Source organism: Dreissena polymorpha, chromosome 11 (genome assembly GCF_020536995.1).
Source record: "Dreissena polymorpha isolate Duluth1 chromosome 11, UMN_Dpol_1.0, whole genome shotgun sequence".
Taxonomy (NCBI): domain Eukaryota; kingdom Metazoa; phylum Mollusca; class Bivalvia; order Myida; family Dreissenidae; genus Dreissena; species Dreissena polymorpha.
This window is the reverse complement of record NC_068365.1, coordinates 7,001,155-7,012,810: the sequence shown is the minus strand read 5'-3', so window position 1 is coordinate 7,012,810 and position 11,656 is coordinate 7,001,155. Positions and strand designations below refer to the sequence as shown.

The 11,656-nt window shown below is 35.1% G+C and overlaps 1 protein-coding gene across 7 annotated transcripts; it reads right to left on the bottom strand.

Moving 5' to 3' along the window:
* Window positions 1–273: 273 nt before the first annotated feature.
* On the bottom strand, window positions 274–11,185 carry LOC127850171 (uncharacterized). Of its 7 annotated transcripts, none has more exons than XR_008035094.1 (4): window positions 10,620–11,185; window positions 8,324–8,393; window positions 7,986–8,079; window positions 274–3,044 (listed from the first exon to the last, which is right to left on the bottom strand). XR_008035094.1 is itself a non-coding variant. In XM_052382994.1 (2 exons), the coding sequence occupies exons 1-2, from the start codon at window positions 8,067–8,069 to the stop codon at window positions 2,532–2,534; spliced, it is 597 nt and encodes a 198-aa protein (XP_052238954.1). In that variant the 5' UTR covers window positions 8,070–8,317; the 3' UTR covers window positions 274–2,531. The 7 variants fall into 7 exon arrangements, 1 of the variants encoding a protein (XP_052238954.1); XR_008035095.1 differs by having other exon boundaries at window positions 10,815–11,185; XR_008035092.1 differs by having other exon boundaries at window positions 10,574–11,183.
* Between the last annotated feature and the right edge of the window lie 471 nt (window positions 11,186–11,656).

Here is an 11,656-nt window from a genome sequence, read left to right as displayed (position 1 = left end):
TCCGTTACATTTGTTGTAACTCGATTTTTTTTTAAACATAGCGTTAATAATTTAAAGAAGAGTGAAAATTCTTATTTTTATTGAAATAATTTTTTTTCCAATTCTGATGAATAATTGTTCTTTCTGGTTTCAATCCTGTCTATACATTTGTATTTGGAAATGGCACAAGAGACATGCTTGTGATAGAAATATCATATATACATACATGTAACACGAAACGCTTGTCACGAAATCCACCGACATTGAAAATCACAAGATGGGACACACCATTAATTACTTTAATAAATATTTATTCAGATTTAGATAGACTAATCTTGTTCCGGAATACATGCTTATTTTGTACAAAACATCATGTAGATGAATATGCTAAATACGAACAACATGCTTATGTACAAATATTACCCGTGCTTGGCACGAACAATTAGCAATAAAAACGGTTGTCCCTATTTAGCGGACTAATACATCAACATGTCAGGGTCAAAATTACAACATTTCTACTTATTTTGTCGCACATGCTTAACTCATTCCATACTACAGCCTTATCTCTAGGCAGCCCCTATCAGTAATAGCCTTATCTACCCCTAGCTAATCAGGACCCTCATCAGCTCTGAATGCCTGACAGATTATCTGATTATTGTTACTTTTAGTGGTGTGAAATGGTATATAGTGTTTTTAAGTATTGTTACTTTGTTGACGGTTTATGTGACAGATGTTTTATTATTATATTTCCAATTTAAAAATGAATGTAGTAATATATGAAAATTTAGAAATCTTGCATAACTTATCAAATAAAAAAACATTGAATTATATCCAAATAATTTATCCAATACCATTATTATCTATGTATACACTTTTTACAAATAGAAACTGTTATAATGAATAAAAACAATCTTTTAAAATTATTTTAAAATAAAACAAAATAAATAATTAAATGACATATAAACAATAATAAGATATTGCTTATAATAAAAACAAACATTAATAAGCACAGTTATGTTTCAATTGCAAGTAATTTTATGAAAAATAAATAAACGAGAACATCTTAATATGCTTATATTAAAACTTAATTAAAATGTAGAATGAAATAAAATACAAAAATAGAATACAAATAACTATAAAAAAAACAACATGAGTTACCATGACTTAATTTATTTATTTTTATCTTTTTTTGCACAGGGTTTTGACCAGAAATGATAAAACAAAATCATTTTCCAAATTATGAAAGTATTTGTTACAAGAATTTTCTTAGGTTGAAAAACTTACTGCAAATAAATAGCTGTTTATTTAAATGCCAATATGAACAGACGTATTTTTAAGTCATTAGGCATTCAGAGCTACATCTAAGTTGTCGTATATTTACGACGCTAGGAATTCACACTGTAGATTATTGGACACATATATACGACGCTAGGAACTCCACTGTTGATTATTTGGACGCATATATACGACACTAGGGCTGAATGGGTTAAATTGATTTCGGCACAACCATTCATTTCAAAATATAAAAGTATACTGTTAAGAGAATACGGGGCCAATGAGTTAAGCATCCAAACATATTGCATAACAGATACTATAATAAAAATATTACATCGTATAAAGCGACAATTTGACGCTTTATGACTGACTGAATTTATTTAATGTATATTTGATCATTAATTCAGCCTTGGTACACATACAATTTAAGTATTATTTATTTGATGTTTACATTAATATTTTTCTGTGAATATCCTCCAGGGCATTTACAGAACTGCCTTCCAAAAGCATTAGAGTTTTCACCTCTTCATATTCTCTTTCAAGGCGTATCCATATCGCATTCAGCATGAAATCCGAGTCGTTCAACACCTTGTTCGCATCTCTACATTTCAAGGCTCTGATAGATTCCTCAAGGCGCAGCATCTCAATTTGCATCCTTTTCTTGCTGAACCACTGCATCGGCCATGTGAACGCGATAATGGCCTTTCGTATCTTCTCCAATCTAAGTATTACCCCAGGACCTTCCTCTAGCATGTCCGTGATATCTGCTACCCATTTATGTTGCAACACATCTGTCATACCACAGGCTTCCATTAAATTCCGCTCAGGAATCATGTAATACTGCAGATGTTGTTTGGCAATAGCAGTCCTTAGTTCTGTCAGACCGTCATGCAGCCAGTGCAATAAACTGCACGGATGAAATTGTGTCTGTGGGTTACGTTCGCCTTGCCATAAAACTATGTTTTTCAGTATGTAAGATGAAATTTCTTTATTTTGTGGTTTCAGTACATCTTTGAGGATCATTTTGAGTATAACATAAACTTTGGTTTGAGTGTCACAAAGGTTGTTCACGAGTTCTGACTCACCAGTGTTAAAACAAATCCGCCACTCCAAGTGCCTGGTTTCACTTCCCTTAAAACCCACCGGGGTTACAAAGGCTCCTAATGCAATGACTTTTTGAACTATGGTTGGTGACGGCCAATGCCGGGGTCTGGCAGCCCATCGTTGTAGGACGCTTGGGCATAAACAACGTAGTGCGAATACTCTGTCCATATGTATTAACGCATTAGTGGTATGCGGTAGTGACGGCCCCGCGCGTTTATGTTGGGACACTCCGGATGGAAGTTCAAATGAAAGTGCCGAAGAAAATTCATTAAGCAATAAACTACTACTAATAGAACTTCTCCATATCCATTATCCCACAGAGCATTGTGAATGATATCGATACGTGTATGCGCCTGTCTCTCTTGTGGCAGCCTGCAGTGTCCTGGGTATACAGATGTATCCATCCTAAACAGGCCTATGTCGTCTGGTATGGTGTGAAGATCGAAATCGAATTCAACACAGAGGACACCATTCTGCACAAATAAAACGTCAATGTCACTTTCTAACAAGCAGGTCAGCCCCTCTGCCTTGCTTCCAGCAGTGATTTTAGTTATATCGCTTCGTCGTGCATTCGACAGCCTATCCATCTCCCTGTACTTCTCAATCCGCCACCGTCTGATCTCCTCGCCGTACCCCAGCCTGGTCATTACACTACATATCTCTTTGGACACGCTTTCAACATAGTCCTGAAATGACAATTAGACGACCTTTAAATCAGTTGCGCAAATTTATGTTATTTAAATTAAAAGCACATGAAAAACTTTAGTTTCCAAATTTGGTTGAAATGTAGTTTCAGATAAAATAAAGTTGTGGTTATTTAAAGGGATCTTTTCACGCTTTGGTAAATTGACAAAATTGAAAAAAGTTGTTTCAGATTCGCAAATTTTCGTTTTAGTTATGATATTTGTGAGGAAACAGTAATACTGAACATTTACCATGGTCTAATATAGCCATTATATGCATCTTTTGACGATTTTAAAACCTAAAAATTATAAAGCGTTGCAACGCGAAACGATTGAATAATTTGGAGAGTTCTGTTTTTGTCGTTAAATTTTGTGAAACTACGAAGATTGCTTATATACGGTATAAAATACGTCAAGTATATGTACTTGGCGGAATAGCTCAGTAGGCTAAAGCGTTTTTACTTCAGGACTCTGGCAGGACTCCAGGGGTCACTGGTTCGAAACCTGATCCGGGCAATGTTCTTTTCCTTTTTTAAATTTTATTCTTGATTTTTTACTGGAGCTTTTACGATCCAATGTTTACATTTATCGATATAAAGCATTTAATGAATAAGTTAAAAAAATGCCAAAATCTGTGAAAAGGCCCCTTTAATGCAGGAGCATAATGGCTACTGATATACATGTACAATGAGCATGGTGAATTATTAAATAATACGAGAGATATTATGAGAACACATACATGTGTTGATAATTGTTCAATCATTTGTCGATCATTATGAGTTTTTAAGTTTATTTAGTTACAAAAGCAGTGTTTATAGACACACAGACACACAATTGTATTATGGATATTAATAAAACATATTTTGACCCTTTATTACCAAACGTATTATCTTTGTAGCAATAATTGAACGTCATTGAAATGCGCGCGTGTTTAAACTTTGTTGAAAGGTGGATAGAGCGAGAACAAAAAAAGTTCTTAAATCGAGTATGCACGATTTTGTCAAATATTTATGAATTTATGTGTAAAAAACTTATTATACATATATTTCAATATAAATTAAAATAAAAGTTAAGAAGAACATGTGTCGAAAAATGCGAAATAAGCCAGATATTTATCTCTGAAATCGAAAATGTATGTACAGTCGAATTCGCAAGCATGTATATTATGCATGTACGATGTGAATCTAAATTTAGTTTAACGGATCATTTTAATTTCCTGCTACGATATATATTCATACGACACACGAACACAAAGTCCGATACTAATAAAAAGACGAATGCTTCTGTTATTGTAGGAAAATATGTTCGAAATATCTTCGTCACAATCGGCTCGGGGCGCTAATTTGACTTTGCTGCATTTTATGAAATTCTTCAACAATGTATATTTCGTCTTGCCTATTTTGTGTTATTGTAACTGATTTTTATCAATATGTTACAATTTAACACATATACAAATCGTATAATCTCAAGTGAAAGTTGTGTATGAAAAACAATAAATGTTATCAAATGAATCATGATTCAATTATGAGACTTAATTCAAAATTGATCGTTATTATGTACAAAAGGACGAGTATTTCTGTTTCTTTAATATTTTGTAAAATGATTAATTTCGTTATTGAATACAACTCCAAACACAAACACTATGGACTATGCTTAATGACAGACAGTCAAATGTTGTCAGATGTTGACCCCTTACGCTTCACACATCTGAAGACATAAACCAAAATATGAACATTTAGGTAACCAGTCGGAGATATAAATATGAAAATTGTGCTGTTAATCATTTTAAACGCACCAAAATACAATAAAAACCTCACAACAAAGACCTTCAGTATCATATACAAAAGCGCTTACAATAATATGTAGGTGTTTGTTTCTGTTCCAGCAACAGGATGTCACTTAGTTGATGGAGAACAGGATGAGCAGCATATTTTTTCCGGTGCAGTAGAAGTTAAAGTTTCGACCCCTTTGGTGCGCCAGATTAGAATGATAGAGGCAATCAGATTGCACTCATAGCACGTTTTGCCGGTTAGACGGACGTTATAGATTGTCGGACTTGATTAGTATTCACTATTGTAATTATTCTTACCGCTATCACATATTTTATCGGTTTTGACATTTTCTGACCGTGCAAGTTACTGATCTAGTACATTTTAACATATTCTTAAGAAATATTTCGATCAAAATTCTATTATTTAATTTTACAATTATATTCTTTATAATTAAACATTTATTAATAATTTCCCAAATTCAAGTATTCAAGTATTCTATTATTAATAATTTTCAATGAAAGAGTTATTAATAATTTCCAATTTATATATGTATTGTATGCTTTCCGGTGGTTTATAGAGAAATATCAGTGACTTAAAAATGATAACTTCACTGTCTCAAACAGTGAAAATTAACAGTGAAAAATATCGATAATTTTCACTGTTAACTGTGAAATGACGTAATTTTTTACGAAATGACGTCATTATCCCAGCGAAATTCTTAAGTTATACTCTAAAGCAATATATAAACGGTGAAAAAAGCATAAAATAAAAAGAAATTTTTTTGGATTCGGTGGAATATATTTTATATGATCATTCGTGAATTAAAATCGATTATCCACCGAATTCAACGAATATCCTTTCTTTAATTTCATTTATAGTTGTAATATTCATCAATAATATGCATAACGTTACAAGGAATTTAGGAATACGAACTGGGAGTTTGGTAATAATAACTACCGGTATGATATAAAAGCTATTGCTTTTGTCCTTATTCAATTAATCAAAACAGTGACCATCTAGATGACAATTAACCTTTACACAAATATCTTGGATTCATTGAAACATAATTTTAAGCTTATTCTAGTTGTGCAAACTTAAATTTCAATGATGAAAGAGTGATTGTGCAATGTCAAAACCATGTGGCAGCACATGGTACCGAATTCCTTATTACCTGTACTTCCAATTGAATGAGCACTAAATAATACTAAAACATTTCAAATCTCGAAAGGAGGGTTAATTTATCGAATTGTAAGATTCAGCAATATATACAAACACATTTATTTACGCACAAAAGTATATTTTTAATATCAACAAATGCAATTTTGACATTTAAAACATATATAAAGAAATTGAATTTTAGTGATAAATCTTACAATCGCTTTTGATCGATAGCCAAAGAATGTTGAGTATTAAAAATCTCATAAGCTTAACGCCCAAATATATAAATAAAATAATACCCAAGAGTTCCGGCTATATAGGCTTCATAATCTGTGTCCGGAAACACTAAGCCTCTGACTTACATGAGAGTGATAAATGGACATGCTACTGTGCCTGGCAACGCTTTAAGTCCATGTCTTACCCGAGAGTGATGCCTGAACAGGCTACTGTGCATGGCAACGCTTTCAGTCCATGACTTACCCGAGAGTGATGCCTGTACAGGCTGATGTGTCTGTAAACGCTATCAGTCCATGACTTACCCGAGAGTGACGCCTGTACAGGCTGGTGTGTCTGTTAACGCTATCAGTCCATGACTTACCCGAGAGTGACGACTGTACAGGCTGGTGTGTCTGTTAACGCTATCAGTCCATGACTTACCCGAGAGTGACGCCTGTACAGGCTGATGTGTCTGTTAACGCTATCAGTCCATGACTTACCCGAGAGTGACACCTGTACTGGCTGATGTGTCTGTTAACGCTATCAGTCCATGACTTACCCGAGAGTGACGCTTGTACAGGCTGATGTGTCTGTTAACGCTATCAGACTCTGACTTACCCGAGAGTGACGACTGTACAGGCTGATGTGTCTGTTAACACTATCAGTCCATGACTTACCCGAGAGTGACGAATGTACTGGCTGATGTGTCTGTTAACGCTATCAGTCCATGACTTACCCGATAGAGACGCCTGTACAGGCTGATGTGTCTGTTAACGCTATCAGTCCATGACTTACCCCAGAGTGACGCCTGTACAGGCTGATGTGTCTGTTAACGCTATCAGTCCATGACTTACCCGAGAGTGACGCCTGTACAGGCTGATGTGTCTGTTAACACCATCAGTCCATGACTTACCCGAGAGTGACGACTGTACAGGCTGGTGTGTCTGTTAACGCTATCAGTCCATGACTTACCCGAGAGTGACGCCTGTACAGGCTGATGTGTCTGTTAACGCTATCAGTCCATGACTTACCCGAGAGTGACACCTGTACTGGCTGATGTGTCTGTTAACGCCATCAGTCCATGACTTACCCGAGAGTGACGCCTGTACAGGCTGATGTGTCTGTTAACGCTATCAGACTCTGACTTACCCGAGAGTGACGACTGTACAGGCTGATGTGTCTGTTAACGCTATCAGTCCATGACTTACCCGAGAGTGATGAATGTACTGGCTGATGTGTCTGTTAACGCTATCAGTCCACGACTTACCCGATAGAGACGCCTGTACAGGCTGATGTGTCTGTTAACGCTATCAGTCCATGACTTACCCCAGAGTGACGCCTGTACAGGCTGATGTGTCTGTTAACGCTATCAGTCCATGACTTACCCGAGAGTGACGCCTGTACAGGCTGATGTGTCTGTTAACACCATCAGTCCATGACTTACCCGAGAGTGACGCCTGTACAGGCTGATGTGTCTGTTAACGCTATCAGTCCATGACTTATCCCAGAGTGACGCCTGTACAGGCTGATGTGTCTGTTAACGCTATCAGTCCATGACTTACCCGAGAGTGACGCCTGTACAGGCTGATGTGTCTGTTAACACCATCAGTCCATGACTTACCCGAGAGTGACGCCTGTACAGGCTGATGTGTCTGTTAACGCTATCAGTCCATGACTTACCCCAGAGTGACGCCTGTACAGGCTGATGTGTCTGTTAACGCTATCAGTCCATGACTTACCCGAGAGTGACACCTGTACTGGCTGATGTGTCTGTTAACTTTTTCAGTCTATGACTTACCCGAGAGTGACGACTGTACAGGCTGATGTGTCTGTCAAAGCTATCCGACTCTGACTCTGTATGCCCGATGCCTCCTTTTGCCATTTGTAGAATGCTGGAAGTATATAAAAGTTTTAATTGCAAAAGACGCAGTTAAATAAAAGTAGGCACTATGAAAGGTAATACTAAACGTTTAAAGATTAGAATTTGTTTAGATTGAATTGATTGTGTTCTATGATTGTTTGAATTCCGATAATTCCGATAACCTCGCATAAAACATCAGCACCACGTAAAAATCGATCTGCAAATTATTATGTGATATGACATATCATGAAGCTCTATAGAATACACAAATGTACCTAAATATTCAAAATAGTTAGATACTTCTCTCTCCCATGTTCATAATGGATCTATGCACCTGTTGAAACACTAAAATAGAACGGTGTTTCATCAAACGATTCAATATAACATTGTACGGGTCGTATCAATAACCTAGTGGCAATATACTAACAGTGACACTACTACAACGATAGAGCCGATGGCGTTGAAAGTCCATTGGCAAGATGAAGGAACGTTTCTGCTGAAGTAACACATGTTAAAGGCACAGTTGACAGAATGAAAATCTAAATAAATAAGTACAACTAAATGAAACCCCATTAATGAATACATTGGAAAAGTATGTTATTTCACATTCAACGAAATTCACTTTGTTAAAAACACATAGTTTAGTATGCAAAAAGTTAGCAGAAAATGTTAGGAACATATATATTGGAATGATGGCACATACGCAACTAGTTGTGGAACTACGATAATGTAATCCAAATCTCGTTCCAATCCACGTTTTTAAGGTAATTGTTAACATATTTTGGCATGTTTTCAAATGTCATTAGATATGATTGCTAAAAATCGTTTATGTTTTAAATATACTTAACTAATTTTTATAATAAGACAAAAAGTTGAAAAAAAGTGACATCACTGTCATTCGAACCCGTGTCGTCAGGATCCATAAGCGGATGAGCTACCACGCACCACGCAAACTTTTATTACATTTTGCTAAATATAATAGCTATTGTAAACGTTATCTGCCTTTGCCAATAACAGAATTGTTCTAGGAACGATTTTTTTTTAATTTTCTAAGAACGTAACTTCACTCAAAAGGATTTTAGAAAAAATCACTCAAAATGGTTATTGAAAAACTATTAGAAGAAAATCTTCGAACAAAACTTGTAAGAATAAGAAAATTCTATGTTTATTTTCTAATCTATTTCGTCTGCAAACGTTCCACAACCGGGCATTTGTACAACGCACCTGACTGCGAGATATATCTATTTGCTATAGCTTATAGTCTAAACATAAAAGTTTGAGTTTGACAAATCATAACCACTGTGAATGAACAAAAACTGTCACGTGACCACAAAAGTCAACGTAAGTAGTCAATTTATGACAACAAACAGCTTCGCAAGGTAGGTTTTTTCCAATATCTTTGCTGATCATCCTCTGACTTTCATACGACCTAGTGCATGCAATATATGGCATGCATATAGCTTTCGATCGGTATATCACGCGTTTTGTGTGTTGCTCTGGTTTTCGAGAACACTTCGGCGCAAATTTCCATTTAAGAAGCAAACGTCAGTAGTAAAATTACAAAGAGTCGGTGTTCTGGAAAATTAACGATCAAAGAACTGTCTATGCTTTACCGGACGAACATATAGTACATATGTCTATGCATAAACAAACAAAAATATCTACCAGATATTTAATAAACGTTTAAAGAGTGAAAACAAATATGGCAAACGTCAGTAGTACGTTTAGGAATGGCAACCGTCAGTAGCAAAAATATGCAAACGGCAGTAGCCGAATAAATGCAAGCGTTTAATTTAATGAAAACATGTGAAACAATATAAGTTATGCTAATTTAGATTTAAATTAGATATAACAAGTTAAGATTGAAGTCATAAATTAATGCAAGGCATATATAAATTCTGCAACAACTAAAATGAACTAATGTTTAAGTGATAGTATGTGCATCTAATAGTTTATATGTGTCTATCGCAACCGTTGTTTTTTTTTGGTGTTTTCACTTCATATACACGTATATTCGTTAATGCAGCATCAACATATTGAACAAATATCCCGGAAAGAGAAATATAATGCTTGTGAATATCAACCGTACTTTCGTTTTGACAACTGACGACATTGGAAAAAAACCTACCTTGCACGGCTTTTTGTTGTAATAAATTGACTACTGACGTTGACTTTTGTGGTCACGTGACAGTTTTTGTTCATTCACAGTGTAACTGATTAAACAAATCCAAGCGCGGATTTACCATGATTCTTTCCTTCGACATTAACAAATCACACGTGAAAACGTGCACACACAAATTGTATTAATAAACTACATTCAATTGTTCGATAAAGCTCTTAGAATAACAAGACTTAAACATGACAAAAATAAAATATCCACCTCGAATAAATTCAACTGTTTATTAAACACAAATGTACAGTTTGAAACACTATTAAACTATATTGCACATTCGCTTTCAAGATCCATTCAACCAAATTAGTAAAATATAAATGTGTTTACAAGAAAAGTCGCAAGAATAACTTACTGTCGACTGCAACGACGATTTGTATATGTTAACAGTTCACACTCACCTCAAACAATTGTCACACGTTATCTTGTATTTTCCATGGTGTAAATATCTCGCTTATCTACTTCCGTCAGCTGTAAGTTGATTTAAGCACCCTTTAAATAGATATAATGTGAACGAGATTCACACAGTCGATTAGTGTTTTATGGATAATTAATGACTCTGAGTCTCATTAAAAAGGTATAAAACACGAACTCACCAGATACGCAATTACACATAGAAAGACAAACATTTTTACTATTTAAACATGCGAGAGTTTTTTTAATATCCACCTAATAATACATGTTTACAGTGCGAGTTTCATGGTACACTTATTCAGCCAACCTCCGCGCAGAGATTTGACGGGAACCAGCATAGCTGGATCAAATTTTATCCCATTTTCACCGCGACATTGACGGTATAACACGTTGTGGAATATACTTGCTTGTATTCAACACTGTGGAATATACCTGTCGCGTGCACGGACTACTTTTTAAATGACGTCATGCGATATGCGCTAAAATTAGGTCGATATTGTTTGGTTCATTGATCGAATTTTAAGGTCACCCATTAGAAGAAAATGTGCATATTTTGCAGAAAAATATATATATGACACATTCACCAAAAGAAATGTTGAAATAAAATAACAAATTACACGTTTGTTTTGTTAATGTTTTGTATATATTTACTTTACCACTGAATGATTTTTCATAAGAAACAAAGTCGACAAAACTTAAGCTTCAAAATTATACGACCTTCAACCTTTAAATCAAGTCATATGTTATAATTTTTCGCCATCCGTTTAATGAATCAGCTGATTGATGGCGTCATAAAATGACATACTTATTGCGTCATTTTCCCCATTTTTTTGACGATTTATTATAAACGCGACTTATTTCACATGTTTTCTACATGTACTGTATGTCGACATATCTGAATTGTCAATTGATCACATTTGACTAATTTCGTGTAATGTGCATTGTTTATAACCAAAGCATATAGATCTACTTTTGACATTTAACTTAAATATTAAGAATGTACAACAAGCCATACACATATCGC

Excerpts from the sequence above, each read along its gene's own strand:
- LOC127850171 (XM_052382994.1), bottom strand. The coding sequence starts at position 8,069 with ATGGCAAAAGGAGGCATCGGGCATACAGAGTCAGAGTCGGATAGCTTT. Across the intron at positions 3,045-7,985 it reads TGTACAGTCGTCACTCTCGG|GACTATGTTGAAAGCGTGTC; the intron begins GTAAGTCATAGA and ends TTGTCATTTCAG.